At 48.5% G+C, this 18,519-nt stretch overlaps 1 protein-coding gene across 13 annotated transcripts; it reads right to left on the reverse strand.

Moving 5' to 3' along the window:
• Window positions 1-3,150: 3,150 nt before the first annotated feature.
• Window positions 3,151-18,494, reverse strand: LOC119960649 (zinc finger protein 664-like). 13 transcript variants are annotated; one of them, XR_005459469.1, is made up of 3 exons: window positions 18,246-18,403; window positions 16,895-17,008; window positions 3,151-3,851 (listed from the first exon to the last, which is right to left on the reverse strand). XR_005459469.1 is itself a non-coding variant. In XM_038788284.1 (2 exons), exon 2 carries the CDS (start codon window positions 3,775-3,777, stop codon window positions 3,175-3,177), a length of 603 nt encoding a protein of 200 aa, XP_038644212.1. In that variant the 5' UTR covers window positions 3,778-3,851; window positions 18,418-18,486; the 3' UTR covers window positions 3,151-3,174. The 13 variants fall into 13 exon arrangements, 5 of the variants coding, with proteins under 5 accessions (XP_038644212.1, XP_038644211.1, XP_038644210.1 ...); XR_005459467.1 differs by lacking the exons at window positions 3,151-3,851; window positions 18,246-18,403 and adding exons at window positions 14,064-14,294; window positions 18,418-18,494; XR_005459471.1 differs by lacking the exons at window positions 3,151-3,851; window positions 18,246-18,403 and adding exons at window positions 14,064-14,294; window positions 18,418-18,494 and having other exon boundaries at window positions 16,888-17,008.
• Between the last annotated feature and the right edge of the window lie 25 nt (window positions 18,495-18,519).

The raw sequence follows: 18,519 nt of genomic DNA on the forward strand, positions 1-18,519 counted from the left end.
AAGAAATTAGGCAAACCAGCTCCAGTGTAGAAATCAGTTGTGAGAAGTCAATAAGAATAAACAGAGGTCACAGCCAAGGAGAATCTAGAACAATGCCAGAGACAAACAGAGGTCACAGCCAAGGAGAATCTAGAACAGTGCTCCGCTTTCCTCCCACAAGTCCTGAAAGACATGCTCGTTGGGTGAATTGGACATTCTGAATTCTCCCCGTGTACCCGAACAGCTGCTGGAGTGTGGCAACTAGGGGGTTTTCACAACAACCTCATTGCAGTGTTAATGTAAGCCTACTGTGACAATAATAAAGATTATTATTAGAGGAGTCATCAGTCTAAAGGTAAAAGGGGCATGGATGAGGTTTCAGCAGCAGATGTGCTGGGGTGGGGGTGGAGACAGGTGACATTATGGAGAGTGAAATAGCTGGTATTAGTGATGGTGTGGAAATGTGGTCAGAAACTCATCTAGGGGTCAAATCTGACATGGAGATTGTGCAGTGTGTGGTTCAGCCTCAGACAGTTCCCAGGGAGAGGGATGGACTCGGGAGTTAGGAAAGGGAATTTGCATCCCGGTCCTGGGTCACTGTCCGTGTGGAGTTTGTACATTGTCCCCATGTCTGCTTGGGTTTCATCCCCACAACCCAAAGATGTGCAGGTTAGGTGGATTGGCCACGTTAAATTGCCCCATAATTGGAAAAAATATAATTGGGTACTCTAAGTTTATTTTTTAAAAAGGAAAGGGAATTTGTAGTGGTGACTGAAGATAATGACTTTGGTCTTCCCAAATTTTAATTGGAGGAAGTTTCTGCTGATCCATTACTGGGTGTGGGATAAGCAGTTTGATAATTTAGTGACAGAGGAGGAATGGAGAGGGATGGGGATAGGGGTGAGGTAGAGCTGGGTGTTGTCAGTGAACATGTAAAATCTAACACGGTGCTTTTGGATGATGTCACCTAGTGGGGTCGGGGAGGTGCTGGGGATAGAACACCGAGTACAAGGAATTTGGAGAGGAAAGGGAGATTGGAGATGTCTTGGAAATTTGTAAAGATGGTGGGGCCAAGTGTTCTATTTAGGATGGGTGATGATGTTGCATTAAAGTGAGAGGGACAGAACCAAATGTGGTAGAACTGGAAACATATCAACTAACGCAGAGAAGTTGGATGGTCAATTGTTTTGTGAGAATGGAGTCAAGGGAACAGAAGTTGGGTCTGATGGACAATATAAGCTCAGAGGGAGAGAGAAGATAGGAGAGAAACTGGAGAAAGATCCGAGTTCAGGGCTCAGACGAGGAGGAACTTCAGACACAGTTTGGCCTGGTAGGTTAGTGGAAGGGAGGGAAGCAGCAGAGGTAGCTGATCGGATTGTCTCAATCTCCGTGACAAAGGAACTCCATGAACTCCACACACTTGTTGTCAGAGGTGAGGATGGATGAAACGGGGTGAGGGCGAAGAACATTTCAAAAAGAAGACCTTTTGTTAGAAATATTTTAAAATACTTAACGCACATTGTTTCACGCAATGCTGATTTATTTGACCTTTACCTGGAATATTAACCCCTATAACTGAGCTGGAGTATATTTATTGTTAAGGGCACAGCCAGAAAGGAAATTTGAGACATTTGTCCCCAGTTTGCCTTTGCAATTTGTATAGGAGAAGGAGAGGTTGTGAGCTCCAGAAATGATGTCCCCAACTATTTGTGATGGTTTCTTAAGTAAATGTTCATGATGGAATCGGAAAATAATAAAATGAAATAGAAGTACACTTAAAATAAGGCAATGGCTTCACACATCCCAATACTTGAAACAGTTCCAAACAATCTTAATTTAACTACCTCAGAGCTAACCTTCCCCAATCTGTCCAGCAATGCCTTTTAGATTTTAAGATCTATAAAATGCAGAAACCTTGTCCCAAACTGTGCCTTTGCTCCAATTTGCTCCTGAGGTTAACCAGCAGTTAACTGGCTTTTCAAATCTGGCTTCCTTCACACAGCTTTCTGGGCTGCGATTTAAACAGTATCTTCACAAGTTTCACTATCCCCTTAACTACGTTCTTTCCCTTTGATCTCTCCATCATTTTACCCAATTTCGTTCGAACTAATCTCTCCCAGAATTGCTTAAAATAATCTCTTTACTTTAACATTCATAATTTTAAAAATTGAATTTACTTTATCCATACTTCATTCATGACACCTTTCTTTCACACCTTGCATCTTTTGAATCGCAACACCCATTCACATCTGTTTCTGTTCTCTACCCAACCTAACTAGATTTTTTCGGTAAATATCTGGTTTGAAGTCGAGCTGGGCTCATTAACACATCAAACTCACAGTTTAAATTCACACAGTTACTCTTTCTCCCACTGTAAGGACCACTCTCACACTTCACTAGTTACAAAAAATGTATTACACATAGAAAATAGTTCAATTTCTTAGATTCTTCTGACAAATTTTCTTGATAAAACATCAGTAGAAATTTATGAACAAGGTTCATTCCTGGGTGTGATTAACAGTAAAATATAATCACTAATTATTTGCAAACACGCTGGTGACTTGTCAGGATGGACATCCGAGTGAATCTCTTCCCACACACGAAGCAGGGGAACGGTCTCTCCCCAGTGTGAATTCGCTGGTGTCTTTGCAGAGTGGATGACTGAGTGAATCCCTTCCCACACTTGGCGCAGATGAATGGCCTCTCCCTGGTGTGAATTCGCTGATGTACAGTCAGTTGAGATGATTGCCTGAACCCTGTCCCACAGTGAGAGCACCTGAATGGTCTCTCATCAGTGTGAACAAGCTGATGGCGCATCAGGTCCACAGAACTTTTATAGCACTTCTCACAGTCAGTGCATTCAAATGGTCGCGCTTCAGTGTGAACCTGCTGGTGTTTCAGCAGGGTGGATGAATCGCTGAATCCCTTTCCACACTTGGAGCAGGTGAATGGCCTCTCCCCGGTGTGAACTCGCTGGTGTTGTAGCAGTCCTTTTTTTTTTTTTTAAATTTAGAGTACCCAATTCATTTTTTCCAATTAAGGGGCAATTTAGCATGGCCAATCCACCTACCCTGCACATCTTTGGGTTGTGGGGGCGAAACCCACGCAAACACGGGGAGAATGTGCAAACTCCACACGGACAGTGACCCAGAGCCGGGATCGAACCTGGGACCTCAGCGCCGTGAGGCTACAGGGCTAACCCACTGAGCGTTGTAGCAGTCCTGATGATTGAGTGAATCCCTTACCACATTCGGTGCAGGTGAACGGCCTCTCCCCAGTGTGAATTCGCTGGTGTACAATGAGTTCAGATGACTGCCTGAACCCAGTTCCACAGTCTGAGCACCTGAACGGTCTCTCATCAGTGTGAGCTCGCTGATGAAGCATTAGGTTGAGGGAACTTTTATAGCACCTCTCACAGTCTACACATTTAAAAGGTCTCTCGTCCATGTGAACCTGCTGGTGTTTCAACAGAGTGGAAGAATCAGTAAATCCCTTTCCACACTTGGAGCAGTTGAATGGCCTCTCCCCAGTGTGAACTCGCTGGTGTTGTTGCAGCCCTGATGATCGAGTGAATCCCTTCCCACACTCTGGGCAGGTGAATGGTGTCTCCCCACTATGAACTCGCTGGTGTCTCAGCAGGTTGGATGACCAGGTGAATCCCTTCCCACACTCTGGGCAGGTGAACAGTCTCTCCCCAGTGTGACTGGGCTGATGGGCTTCCAGCTCAGACAGGGATCTGAATCCCTGCTCACAGTCCCCACATTTCTCCGCACTGCCAGCATTGCTAGTTTCTTGCATGTTCAAAATCCGATGATATTCAGATCCTGATGTGATGTCTGTTTTCCAACTGCAAATCCGCCCCTTCTAACATCCTGTGAAATTGATTTAAAACAGAAAAATAGGGAGTGAGAGAGAACCCAAAAAACACAGGTTGTGAAACTGAGCTGAATGAATCTTGTCATTTGTGGGGCCGGCACTGGAAAAAAGTGACCATGGAAATTGCTGGGTTGCCACGAAAAAACAACTGTTTCAGTAATGTCCTCAGGGGAGGGAACCTACCATCCGGTCTGGGCCTACACAGGATTCTGGCCTCTATACGAACATATGAAATAGGAGCAGGAGTAAACCTATCATCAGGAAGAAATAGCGAGGCATCTGGATAGAAATTGTCCGATTGGGCAGACGCAGCATGGGTTCATGAAGGGCAGGTCGTGCCTAACCAATTTAGTGGAATTTTTTGAGGACATTACCAGTGCAGTAGATAACGGGGAGCCAATGGGTGTGGTATATCTGGATTTCCAGAAAGCCTTTGACAAGGTGCCACACAAAAGGTTGCTGCATAAGATAAAGATGCATGGCATTAAGGGTAAAGTAGTAGCATGGATAGAGGATTGGTTAATTAATAGAAAGCAAAGAGTGGGGATTAATGGGTGCTTCTCTGGTTGGCAATCAGTAGCTAGTGGTGTCCCTCAGGGATCCGTGTTGGGCCCACAATTGTTCACAATCTACATAGATGATTTGGAGTTGGGGACCGAGGGCAATGTGTCCAAGTTTGCAGATGACACTAAGATGAGTGGTAAAGCAAAAAGTGCAGAGGATACTGGAAGTTTGCAGAGGGATTTGGATAGGTTAAGTGAATGGGCTAGTGTCTGGCAAACAATGGAATACAATGTTGACAAATGTGAGGTTATCCATTTTGGTAGGAATAACAGCAAACGGGATTATTTAAACAATAAATATTAAAGCATGCTGCTATGCAGAGACCTGGGTGTGCTAGTGCATGAGTCACAGAAAAGTTGGTTTACAGGTGATTAAGAAGGCAAATGGAATTTTGTCCTTCATTGCTAGAGGGATGGAGTTTAAGACTAGGGAGGTTATGCTGTAATTCTATAAAGTGTTAGTGAGGCCACACCTGGAGTATTGTGTTCAGTTTTGGTCTCCTTACTTGAGAAAGGACGTACTGGCACTGGAGGGTGTGCAGAGGAGATTCCCGAGGTTAATCCCAAAGCTGAAGGGGTTGGATTACGAGGAGAGGTTGAGTAGACTGGGACTGTACTCGTTGGAATTTAGAAGGATGAGGGGGGATCTTATCGAAACATTTAAAATTATGAAGGGAATAGATAGTATAGATCCGGGCAGGTTGTTTCCACTGGCGGGTGAAAGCAGAACTAGGGGGCATAGCCTCAAAATAAGGGGAAGTAGATTTAGGACTGAATTTCGGAGAAACTTCTTCACCCAAAGGGTGTGAATCTATGGAATTCCTTGCCCAGTGAAGCAGTTGAGGCTCCTTCATTAAATGTTTTTAAGGTAAAGATAGATAGTTTTTTGAAGAAAAAAGGGATTAAGAGTTATGGTGTTCGGGCCGGAAAGTGGAGCTGAGTCCACAAAAGATCAGCCATGATCTCATTGAATGGCGGAGCAGGCTCAAGGGGCCAGATGGCCTACTCCTGCTCCTAGTTCTTATAAACCCCATTGAGCTGCGTCAACATTCACGATGATCATGGCTGATCTTGGTTTAATCTCCAACTTCCCATCCTCCTCAAATTCTTTGATTCCCTGAAACATCTCTCCATCTCTGGGTTAGAAAGTTCCCCCATTTTAATCTTGGGAAGACTGAAGCTATTGTCTTTACTCGCTGCTACAAATTCCACTTCCTAACCATTCAATCCGTCCATCGCCTCAGAAACTGCCTGAGTCTGAGGATTGTGCAGACTTGAGGGGCCGAATGGCCTCCTTGTGCACTGTCAGGATTCTATGATTGTCAGTCTAGGATAGAAATGCCAAACATTTCTTCTCTGGCTCCCTCATCCAGAATGACCGATCATGCTCCCTGCTGTACTTTGCCCCCAGCTGTACTTTGCCCCTCATCGTCATCAGCAGTCCCTCAATTTGAGGATGACATCTACTCAAGAGTCTTGAGTTTCTGCCATGGGTGGACAGAACCACAGATCTTGAGACCATGAGATATTGGAATCAGGAGAGCAGGATGTATTTCCCTTTCTTTCCATCAATCCACCGCCCCATCATTCAGACATTGGGACTCAAAGACTAATCCAGTTTGATGGACAAGTTGTCTCCATTCTAAACAATGGGGAACAAGCCCCTCCCACTCATTGAAACATTGCCCCCGACAAAGATGGCGGTCACGCATGCGCCATGGTGCACACTGTTTCCACTAAAGATGGCGGCCGAAAATGAGGAGCTGCAGTCTTGCTCGGTACAATCTGGGTCCGGCTAACTCTTTTCCAATGTTACTGACTCACACAAGGTGCTTACGCAGCGTTTCCGCCCTTCCCCGCGATCTCTTGCTCTCTACATATTGTTCACCACCGCTTACTTACTACGGACTTAAGAAAGCAGCCGCTCTCCGTCGCCATTACGCACACGGCGCATGCTTCAATCACAGAAGGCCCCGCCTCCCTTTAACTCCGATTGGTTGGAGACCAGCCCCACCTGATCCTATTGGTCCGGTGCCACTGTCAATCACCCGGACATTATGACAGTCTCAGATAGTGAGAGCTGCCACAGTCAGTATCTGGAGAACCATAACTACATTTTGTTTTCATATAATAGTGAGTTAGACATGGCTTGTTGACAACATAATATAATCCACTTCTGGTGTGTGTTACACTGTCACTTATTATCAGGATGTGGAGATGCCTGCGTTGGACTGGGGTGAGCACAGTAAGAAGTCTTACAACACCAGGTTAAAGTCCAACAGGTTTGTTTCAACCACAAGCTTTCGGAGCGCAGCTCCTTCCTCAGGTGAATGGAGAGGTATGTTCCAGAAACATTTATATAGACAAAGTCAGAGATGCTGGACAATGCTTGGAACGTGAGCATTTACAGGTAATCAAATCATTACAGATCCAGGGAGAGGGATAATCACAGGTTAAAGAGGTGTGAATTGTCTCAAGCCAGAACAGTTGGTGGGATTTTGCAAGTCCAGGCCCAGATGGTGGGGGGTGGATGTAATGCGACATAAATCCAAGATCCCTGTTGAGGCCGCACTCATGCGTGCAGAACTTAGCTATAAGTTTTTGCTCGGCAATTCTGCGTTGTCGCGCGTCCTGAACAGTAAGAAGTCTTACAACACCAGGTTAAAGTCCAACAGGTTTGTTTCAAACACGAGCTTTCGGAGCACGGCTCCTTCTTCAGGTGAAGAAGGCGTCCTGAAGACCGCCTTGGAGAACGCTTACCCGGAGATCAGAGGCTGAATGCCCTTGACTGCTGAAGTGTTCCCCGACTGGAAGGGAACATTCCTGCTTGGTGATTGTCGCACGATGCCCAGTCATTCGTTGTCGCAGTGTCTGCATGGTCTCGCCAATGTACCACGCTTCGGGACATCCTTTCCTGCAGCGTAAGAGGTAGACTACATTGGTCGAGTCGCACGAGTATGTGCCGCATACCTGGTGGGTGGTGTTACCATGTGTAATGGTGGTATCCAAGTCGATGATCTGGCATGTCTTGCAGAGATTGCTCTGGCAGAGTTGTGTGGTGTCGTGGTCGCTGTTCTGAAGGCTGGGTAATTTGCTGCAAACATTGGTTTGTTTGAGGTTTGCATGGTTGTTTGAAGGCCAGTAGTGGGGGTGTGGGGATGACCTTGGCAAGATGTTCATCTTTATTGATGATGTGTTGAAGGCTGCGAAGAAGATGTCATAGTTTCTCCGCCCCAGGGAAGTACTGGACGACGAAGGGTACTCTGTCGGTTGTGTCCCGTGTCTGTCTTCTGAGGAGGTCGGTGCGGTTTTTTGCTGTGGCGCGTTGGAACTGTCGATTGATGAGTCGAGCGCCATATCCCGTTCGTACGAGAGCATCTTTCAGCATCTGTAGTTGTCTGTTATGCTCCTCCTCATCTGAGCAGATCCTGTGTATAAGGAGGGCTTGTCCATAGGGGATGGCTTCTTTAATGTGTTTCGGGTGAAAGCTGGAGAAGTGGAGCATCGTGAGGTTGTCTGTGGGCTTGCGGTAAAGTGAAGTGCTAAGGTGACCGTCCTTGATGGAGATGAGTGTGTCCAAGAATGCAACAGAATTTGGAGAATAGTCCATGGTGAGTCTGATGGTGGGATGGAATTTATTGATCTCATCGTGTAGTCGTTTCAGTGATTCTTCGCTGTGGGTCCAAAGGAAAAAAATGTCATTGATGTATCTGGTGTATAACATCGGTTGCAGGTCCTGTGTGGTGAGGAAGTCTTGTTCAAACTTGTGCATGAAGATGTTGGCATATTGAGGTGCAAATTTGGTCCCCATGGCTGTTCCATGCATCTGGATGAAGAATTTGTTGTCGAAGGTGAAGACGTTGTGATCTAGAATGAAGCGGATGAGTTGCAGAATTGTGTCTGGAGATTGGCAGTTGTCAGTATTGAGGACTGAGGCTGTTGCAGCAATGCCGTCGTCATGGGGGATGCTGGTGTCGAGTGCCGGACATCCATTGTGACGAGGAATGTTCCTGGTTCAACTGGTCCATGGGTGCTGAGTCCGTCGGAAGTCCGTCGTGTCGCGACAGAAGCTGGGTGTACCTTGTACGATGGGTTTCAAGGTACCCTCGATGTGGCCAGAGAAGGTTCTCACACAGGGTCCCATTGCCTGAAACGATAGGACGGCCTGGTGTGTTGGCCTTGTGTATTTTCGGGAGGCAGTAGAGATCTCCAATGCGGAGATTACGTGGGATGAGAGCACGTAGGGTGCTCTGAAGGTCTGGATCCAAGGTCCTGATCAGTCTGTTGAGTTGGCGGATGTGTTCCTTGGTTGGATCTGCTGGGTAACTGTCTGTAGTGTTCCTGGTTGTTGAGTTGTCAGGTAAACGTCTTTGCAGTAGTCGGTTCTGTTCAGTATGACGGTTGGCCCCTCCTTTGTCTGCTGGTTTGATGACGATGGTGCGGTTGGTTTGAGAGCGTAGATGGCGTTGCGTTGTGCTTGGGTGACGTTCGGGGCTGCCTTGTGAATGCGACTGATGAATCTGGCATTGACACGACTTCGGACGGCTTGAGCATACATGTCGAGTCCAGGGCAGCGGCCTTCCGGAGGGGTCCAATTCGACTCTTTCCTTTTCGTTTGCTGCACAGCAGATCTCGCGGTCTGCTGGTTCCGGTTCATTGGTCGTCCCCTTGGGTTCGCTGTCGGCCTCTTGGGTCTGTGGAAGAATTCCCGGAGCCTCATTCGCCTGATGAATTCCTCCGTGTCCTGCCACGAGACTGATGGGGTTCCATTTTGGTGGTGGTGCAGAAATTGAGCCCTCTGCTGAGGACTTCGATTCATCGATTCATCTGGTTGAAGGGTGTAGTCTGACAAGTTGACAATAGATTTCCCTGTATTGTTTTCGGCTGTGATACTGGGGGAGGCTTGGTTGCTGCTGGTGGTGATGCCGAGTTCCTCAAGTTTCCTGTTCTTGGTGTGTATACAGGTGGCATAGTATCGTTGACTCATCTGTTTGGCGCTGTTACGCAGCTGGTCTGCTGTGTCCTGAGCACAATTTGAGAATATGGCCTCTATCTTGGTTTCCAGGTTGCGTCGACTGCTGTAGAGCTGGTGTACGAGGTGTTTGAGGCGTGTGACAGAGGTGCGGCGGCAGAGTCTTTCAGCGTAGTCTGTGTTGTAGGTCGACTCGAGTGGGTTTGTGATCTGTAGCCCTTTCGAGATCTTGTCTGCTTTTTTGCATGTTTTGAAACAAACCTGTTGGACTTTAACCTAGGTGTTGTAAGACTTCTTACTGTTATTCCGGGGTCAGAGCCGCATCTGGGGACTCATGGACCCCCCCCCCCCCCCCCCCCCCCCCCCCCCCCCCGGGGTCTCGCCTATCCCTCCATTCCCCTCACCCACCTGTTGATCTGCCAAACAAGCTTCTGTCCCTGGACACCGCCCGCAACTGCGCATGCTCAACGTCACAATGCCCGGTGACGTGATTGACGGCAGCTCCGGACCAATAGCAAGAGGGGAATTGGCTGGAGGACCGAGAAGGCAGCGGCTGGTCTCCCACCAATCAGAGTGATTGAGGGTGGGGGTCACAGCACTGACTGAAGCATGCGCAGTACGAGCCCCAGAGCCGGAAGGCGGCGGTCGGGTTGAGGTCACAAAGGTGTGAGAAGTGTATCCGGGGGGGTGAATATTTAGAACAAAGCCGGAAGTGGGCACCAGGGATGAGAGTGGTGGAGTGGGAATGTCCCTGGGTGGGTATTAGTGAGTCCCTCCAGGGTAATGGTCTGAGGACCGAGTGGAATATTCTGATTACCAAACAACTACCTCAATTCATAAAACATAGTGAAAACTGGTGTCAGTAATGGTGACCATGCAGCTATCACTGGTTGTGTATAAACTGATCTGATTCACTAATAGCCTTTAGGAAATCTGCCAACCCTACCTGGTCTGGCCTACATGTAACTCCAGAGCCACGGCAGTAAATCTGCCCTCTGAAATAGCCCAGCAAGCCATTCAGATCAAGGGCAATTCGGGATCGGCAACAAATGGTGGATTCACCAGTGATTACCACAGGAATTGTCATTTGTGGGAGAGAGAATTCCAAATGTGTCCCAGATTTTGTGTCAACAAGTGTTTCCTCATTTCACACTGACTTCTGTGACCTGGCTACAATTTTTAGGCAATGTCCCAAGTCCTTACTCCCCAGTCAGCAGAAATCATTCCTCTCTGTCTTTGATTAAACCACACTGTAATTTACTAAATACCAGGATGTGGAGATGCCGGCGTTGCACTGGGGGGGGGGGGGGGGGGGGGGGGGGGCACAGTGAGACGTCTTACAACACCAGGTTAAAGTCCAACAGATTTGTTTTGAATGACGAGCTTTCAGAGCATAGCTCCTTCCTCAGCTGTGCTCCAAAAGCTACTGACTCAAAATAAACATGTTGGACTTTAACCTGGTGTTGTAAGATTGCTTACTGTGCTCACCCCAGGTCCAACGCCGGCATCTCCACATCATGGCCGGAAGATGAGACAAAAAAGCATCTGTCCCTGGGCATGAGCCGCACTGCGCATGCTCCACATCACAATGCCCAGCGAGTGATTGACGGCAGTTTTGCACCAATAGGAAGAGGAGGTGGGACTGCAGGACCTGAATGACAGCAGCTGGTCCTCCACCTAATCGAGAGGAATGAGGGGCCGTGGCTGCTCTCAGATCTCCCTCATTGGTTGAGACTCTGCATCATTTTGAGTTCTTCCCATTAGCCACGTGAGCGCAGGTTCCAAAACCACATTTCCTGTCTGAGAGATGTTGACCAATGGGAGGATTTGGAGGACCGGACGCAGTCTGGTCCTCCAGGCAATCAGACCTGCCGGCTTTGTGTGAATGAAAATGAAACTTCACACAGACTGAAACATCTTCCTGTGTCAAACATCTGATTAAAACATTTTCTTTCCACTTCAATGGACTTTTTTTTAGAATCCATTGACCCTTCTACAGAACTGTTACAAGGAACAACAAATGTTTACTGTTTCTCTCGCCACAGATGGCACGGTAGTTAGCACTACTGCCTCACAGCGCCAGCGACCAGGGTTCAATTCTGGCCTTGGATGACTGTATTGAGTTTGCACATTCTTCTCGTGTCTGCGTGGGTCCCTACGGGTGCTCCAGTTTTCTCTCACGAGAATGTGCAGGCTTGGTGGATTGGCTATGCTAAATTGCCCCTTAGTGTTCAAAGATGAAGTGGGTGTATGGGGAGAGGTTGGGGGAAATGCACCTGGGTGGGGGGCTCGATTGGCCATGGTAAATTGCCCCTTTGTGTCCAAACAAAGGTTAGGTGAGGTTACTGGGTTACAGGGATGGGCTTAAGTAGGGTACTGTTTCTGAGGGCCTGTGCAGGCTTGATGGGCCTAATGGCCTCCTTCTGCACTGTACATTCTACGATTCTGCTGGAATTTCTTTCCCACAGTCTGACCTGGTGGGTCTGTCTGGTGGTATATCCCTGGTACTGTCCATGTATTTGAATGTTTGGGTATTTTAGGGAGCAGGTAGAACTTCCTTGGCTCTACCTGTTGTCTTTGGTTAATGTGTCTGGAGTCTTTGAGTTCTTCCAGTCTGTCTCCAATGCTCCTTCCTGTCTCGGGTATATGGGTCCAGGTGGCTTGGTGTTGTGATTCATGCTGTTTAGTTGTCTGTCTGTCTCCAGCAGGTATTGTTGTCCCTCAATAATGACTGTGCTGCTACCCTTGTCTTCTCGTCTTGTGGACATATCCGTGTTGGATCCAAGCTCCCGGATTGTCTGTCTTTCTCTCCGATTGAGGTTCTGTTTGTCTCTTGTATTTCACTGTGACAGGGCGGAGACCTGATTGAAGGATTCAAACATGGGAATTCTGGGAAAGATAGTCAAGGATTTGGGAGGTGACAACATGTTCAAGGAGTTTGGAGAGGAGGAGGTTGAAGATGGGGCACAAATTTGGAAGGATGGCAGGGGGTTTTATTGAAGAGGGGGTGATGATGGCAGATTTGAAGGACAGACGGACAGTACCTGAAGAGAGAGAAATGTTGACAATATCCATGGACACAGGGTAGTTGGCTGATCAGTAGCCCAGTGGGAATAGGGTCGATGGAGCAGGAGCTGGGTCTCATGGACAAGATGAGCTCTGAGAGGGCATGAGGGGAGATGGGAAAGCAACGAGAGAAAGATGTGGATTCAGGGCTCGGGAAAGGATGAAATTTAGAGACAGTTTGGTGCGGTGGGCTCGTGGAAGGGAGGGAAGCAGCAGAGGCAGCTGATCGATTGACTGAATCTCAGTCACAAAGAAGCTGCACAAGCTCCTCACACTTCTTGTTGGAGGTCAGGATGGAAGAGACAGGGGAGAGCGAGAGAACTTCAAAAGGAACTAACTTGTGTCAGAGATATTTTAAAAATTGAACACATTGCGTATTTCACACAAATCTAATTTATTTGACTTTTAGCCAGAATATTAGCCCCTGTAAATGGGCTGGAGTTTGTTATCAGCAGAAAGAGACCCAAATGAACACGGTTCAGTCCTGAATGTGAGGAACAGCAAAACCCAATCACTGTTGTTACTTGTGGCCTCGTTGGTGTCTCAGCAGGTAGGATGAAGTGGTGAATCCCTTCCCACACTGGGAGCAGGTGAATGGCCTCTCCCCAGTGTGAATTCGCTGGTGCTTCTGTAGGGTGGATGCCTGAGTGAATCCCTTTCCACACTTGGAACAGGCGAATGGTCTCTCCCCAGTGTGAATTCGCTGATGTGCAGTGAGGTGAGACGATTGTCTGAACCCAGTCCCACAGTGAGAGCACGTAAACGGTCTCCTGTCAGTGTGAACACGTTGATGACGCATCAGTTCCCCAGAACGTTTATAGGAGTTCCCACAGTCTGGACATTGAAACGGCCTCTCGTCACTGTGAATTCGCTGGTGATTCAGAAGTTCGGATGACTGAATGAATCCCTTCCCACACTCGGAGCAGATGAATGGTCTCTCCCCAGTGTGAATTCGCTGATGTACAGTGAGGTGAGATGATCGTCTGAACCCAGTCCCGCAGTGAGAGCACCTGAATGGTCTCTCGTCAGTGTGAACACGTTGATGTTGCAACAGTTCTCCAAAACGTTTATAGCACTTCTCGCAGTCTGGACATTCAAACGGTCTCTCATCAGTGTGAATTCGCTGGTGCTTCTGCAGGTCGGATGCCTGAGTGAATCCCTTCCCACACTTGGCACAGACGAATGGCCTCTCAACTGTGTGAATTCGCTGATGTACAGAGAGGTGAGATGATCGTCTGAACCCAGTCCCACAGTGAGAGCACCTGAATGGTCTCTCGTCAGTGTGAACACGTTGATGGCACATCAGTTCTCCAGATCTTTTATAGCACTTCCCGCAGTCTGGACATTGAAACGGTTTCTCATCAGTGTGAACTCGCTGGTGACTCAGCAGGTGGGCTGAAAGAGTAAATCCCTTCCCACACGTTGAGCAGGTGAATGGCCTCTCCCTGGAGTGAAATCGCTGGTGTGTGGACAGACCAGATGGCTGAGTGAATCCCTTCCCACACTCGGAGCAGGTGAATGGTCTCTCCCCAGTGTGACTGCGTCGATGAGTTTCCAGCTTGGATGGGTAAGTGAATCCTTTCCCACAGTCCGCACATTTCCACGGTTTCTCCTCAGTGTGACTGCATTTGTGGCTTGCGAGGCCTGATGATCGAGTGAATCCTCGTCCACACACACAAGTGTACGGTTTCTCCCCACTGTGAATGACGTTTTTTCCTTCCATGTTCAAAATCTCATGATATTCAGCAATGATAAATTGAGGACCCTGTCAGATGCTGATGTGATGTTTGGTTTGTGTTTCCAGACTTTGAAGCCTCCCCTTCGAACACCCTGTGAAACTGATTGAAAACAGAAAATAGGGAGTGAGAGAGAACCCACAAAAACACAAAGGCAGGTTGTGAAATTGAGCTGAATGAATCTGGTCATTTGTGGGGCCGGCTCTGGGAAAAAGTGACCATGAAAACTGCTGGATTGTCATAAAAACCCAACTGGCCTCTTTGGGAGGAGAGAGAAAGAGGTGAAGAGGGATTTTGTACATCTACAAGAATATATTAAGACAGTAGTTGGCAAAGCAAATTCAATCTTGAGCTTCATAATTAGAAATATTGATCCCGAAACAGGGTAGCTCGGCTTCCAGTGACACCGTGATTAGCACTGCTGCCTCACCGTGATTAGCACTGCTGCCTCACCGTGATTAGCACTGCTGCCTCACCGTGATTAGCACTGCTGCCTCACGTGATTAGCACTGCTGCCTCACCGTGATTAGCACTGCTGCCTCACCGTGATTAGCACTGCTGCCTCACCGTGATTAGCACTGCTGCCTCAGTGATTAGCACTGCTGCCTCAGTGATTAGCACTGCTGCCTCAGTGATTAGCACTGCTGCCTCAGTGATTAGCACTGCTGCCTCAGTGATTAGCACTGCTGCCTCAGTGATTAGCACTGCTGCCTCAGTCATGATTAGCACTGCTGCCTCAGTGATTAGCACTGCTGCCTCAGTGATTAGCACTGCTGCCTCAGTGATTAGCACTGCTGCCTCACAGTGATTAGCACTGCTGCCTCAGTGATTAGCACTGCTGCCTCAGTGATTAGCACTGCTGCCTCAGTGATTAGCACTGCTGCCTCAGTGATTAGCACTGCTGCCTCAGTGATTAGCACTGCTGCCTCAGTGATTAGCACTGCTGCCTCATGATTAGCACCGCTGCCTCAGTGATTAGCACCGCTGCCTCACAGTGATTAGCACCGCTGCCTCACAGTGATTAGCACCGCTGCCTCACAGTGATTAGCACTGCTGCCTCACAGTGCTCGGGACCCGGGTTTAATTCCAGCCTTGATGTCTGTGTGTGTGGAGTTTGCACTTTCTCCCTGTGTCTGCGTGGGTTTCCACCAAGTGCTCCAGTTTCCCCCTGCAGTCCAAAGACGGGCAAATTAGGTAGATTGGCCTTGATAAATTGCCCCTTAGTGTTCAGAGATGTGCAGGTTAGGTGGGGCTATAGGATGTCACAGTGGTTAGCATTGCTGCCTCACAGCTCCAGGGTCCCGGATTCAATTCCAGTCTCGGGTGACTGCTTCTGTGAAGTTTGCATTTTCTCCCCGTGTCTGCGTAGATTTCCTCCTGGTGCTCTGGTTTCCTCACACAGTCCAAGGATGTACAGGTCAGGTGGATTGGCCATGATAAATTGCCCCACAGGTTAGTTGGAGTTACTGGGTTACGGGGAGAAGGTGGAGGCATGGGCTTAAACTGAAGTAGGGTGTTCTTTCCAAGGGCTAGTGCAAACTCCTTGGGCTGAATGGCCTCCCGCTGAACTGTAAAGTCTATGATTCTGCACTGTAGGAATTCTTATGAATATTTATAAAGCTCTGGTCACCACTCTTCAGGAAGGATGTGATGGTTCTTGGAGAAGGTGCAGAGGGGATTTACCAGAATGGTTCGAGCAAAGGAGGTTGAGTTGAAATTTGATTCAGGTCCACAAGATTATGCCAGATTTCCATCGGGTGGACAAAGTAACTGTTTCCATTCACTGATCGTACAAGCAGCCGGGACACAGATTTAAAGTTTTGGGTAAAACCTAGATTGAACGATAGAAGATGCTGAGGGGCCTTGACAGGGTAGATGTGGAGAGGATGTTTCCTCTTGTGGGAGAATCTGGAACAAGGAGTCACTGTTGCAAAATAAGGAGTCGCCCATTTCAGATGGCGATGAGGCTTTTTTATTCTCTTGAGGGTTGTAAGACTTGGGAACTCACGTCCTTAAAAGGCAGTGGGAGCAGAGTCCTTGAATATTTTTAAGGCAGAGCTGGATAGATTCTTGATGAGCAAGGGGGTGAAAGGTCATCGGGGTAGGTAGGAATGTGGAGTTGAGGTTAGAATGAGATCAGCCGCAATCTTATTGAATGCTGAGCAGGCTCGAGGGGCCGAGTGGCCTGTTCCTAGTTTGTATATAAAAGGAACAGGAGAAATGATGTGATATGAGATATGTTTTTACACAGCGAGTGGCAATGACCTGATACTTGCTGCCTGTGAGCGAGTTTGAAAATCGACACAATTAATGATTTGATTTCAAAAGGAAATTGGACAAACACTTGAGGGAAATAAACCTGTGAGGATACAGGGATGGAGCAGGAGAATGGCACTGAATGGATTGCTCCAGAGAGCTAGCATGGACTGAATGGGCCGAATGCCATTCTCTGTGTCATCATGTCTCTGACTCGTTTGTGTAATTTAGTTTTGTAATTTAACCCCGGGCGGGTTCAGATATCACTCAGGTAAATCTGTGCTACACTCCCTCCGAGGCCATTCTATCCTTCCTCAGGTTTGTTGTCCAGAACTGAACACAGTTCTCCAGGTTTGGTCTAACCAGGGTTTGTGAATCTCGGGGCTTTTCCAGTCACACCGATACCTGAAATCTTCCCTCACAGACAGAACAGACAAACCTTTTACCTTCCACACCCAGATGCTGCTGATATTCAGGGTCGGATGAATAATGTGACTGTCAGATCGCGATGTGACGTTTGGTTTGCGTTTCCTGTCTGTTCAACCTCCACTTCCAGTATCCTATACATTTACAGAAACCTCACTGTCAGTTTAGGATAGAAATTCACAATATTCTCTCCTCACCAACTTTGATTAAATGTATTCTTGGAGGTTTGATCACATGACCTGCCCCCATCCTCCAGCCATTAATCGGTCAACACATCCATCCTTGTGACACACTGCCTTCCTCGGCCAATTGGGAAGCAAAAGGACTCATTACCTCACAGGATAGTGATTGACTGTCAGCCAAACAACCTTCATCCCATTTACAATATTTTTGTATCCGCTGAAGAGGAGCAGCTTCGGGCCAGTCAGTATAAATAACTTACGTTGGGAATTCACGGCCTAGTCGGCAGGGAGGGGGGTTAGTGCCAATCCGGGGAGGAGCAGCTCTGGGACAGTCAGTATCAATAACTCACCCAGAGGATTCACGGCCGAGTCGGCAAGGAGGGGGTTGGTGCCAATCCGGGGAGGAGCAGCTCCGGGACAGTAAGTATGGGCAGCACGGTAGCATTGTGGATAGCACAATTGCTTCACAGCTCCAGGGTCCCAGGCTCGATTGGGCCACTGTCTGTGCGGAGTCTGCATCTCCTCACCGTGTGTGCGCGGGTTTCCTCCCACAGTCCAAAGATGTGCAGGTTAGGTAGATTGGCCATGCTAAATTGCCCTTAGTGTTGGGTGGGGTGATTGGGTTATGGGATAGGGTGGTGGTGTTGACCTTGGGTAGGGTGCTCTTTCCAAGAGCCGGTGCAGACTGAATGGGCCAAATGGTCTCCTTCTGCACTGTAAATTCTATGAATAACTGACCGCGGGGATTCACGGCCTAGTCGGCAGGGTGGGGGGTTAGTGCCGATCCGGGGAGGAGCAGCTCTGGGACAGTCAGTATCAATAACTCACACCAGGGATTCACGGCCTCGTCGGCAGGGAGGGGGGTTGGTGCCAATCAGGGAGGAGCAGCTCCGGGACGGTCAGTATCAATAACTCAGCCCGGGGATTCACGGCCTAGTCGGCAGAGAGGGGGGTTGGTACCAATCCGGGGAGGAGCAGCTCCGGGACGGTCAGTATCAATAACTCAGCCCTGGGATTCACGGCCTAGTCGGCAGGGAGGGGAGGTTGGTGCCAATCCGGGAAGGAGCGGCTCCGGGACGGTCAGTATCAATAACTCAGCCCGGGGATTCACGGCCTAGTCGGCAGGGAGGGGAGGTTGGTGCCAATCCGGAGAGTTGCAGCTCCGGGACGGTCAGTATCAATAACTCACCCCAGGGATTCACGGCCTAGTCGGCAGGGAGGGGAGGTTGGTGCCAATCCGGGGAGGAGCAGCTCCGGGACGGTCAGTATCAATAACTCACCCCCGGGACAGTGAGAGGGGAGAATGTTCAATGTTTCACATTCGGCTCTTTGGATTCTAAACCCCGCCACTGACCTCTCACCTGACACCTCACAATGCCCGGGCAATGATTGTCGGCAGCACCGGACCAATAGGAGGAGGAGATGACCGTAGGACGGGTCCGGACTGCCTGGTCCTCCAACCA

This window comes from Scyliorhinus canicula, unplaced genomic scaffold (genome assembly GCF_902713615.1).
Source record: "Scyliorhinus canicula unplaced genomic scaffold, sScyCan1.1, whole genome shotgun sequence".
Taxonomy (NCBI): domain Eukaryota; kingdom Metazoa; phylum Chordata; class Chondrichthyes; order Carcharhiniformes; family Scyliorhinidae; genus Scyliorhinus; species Scyliorhinus canicula.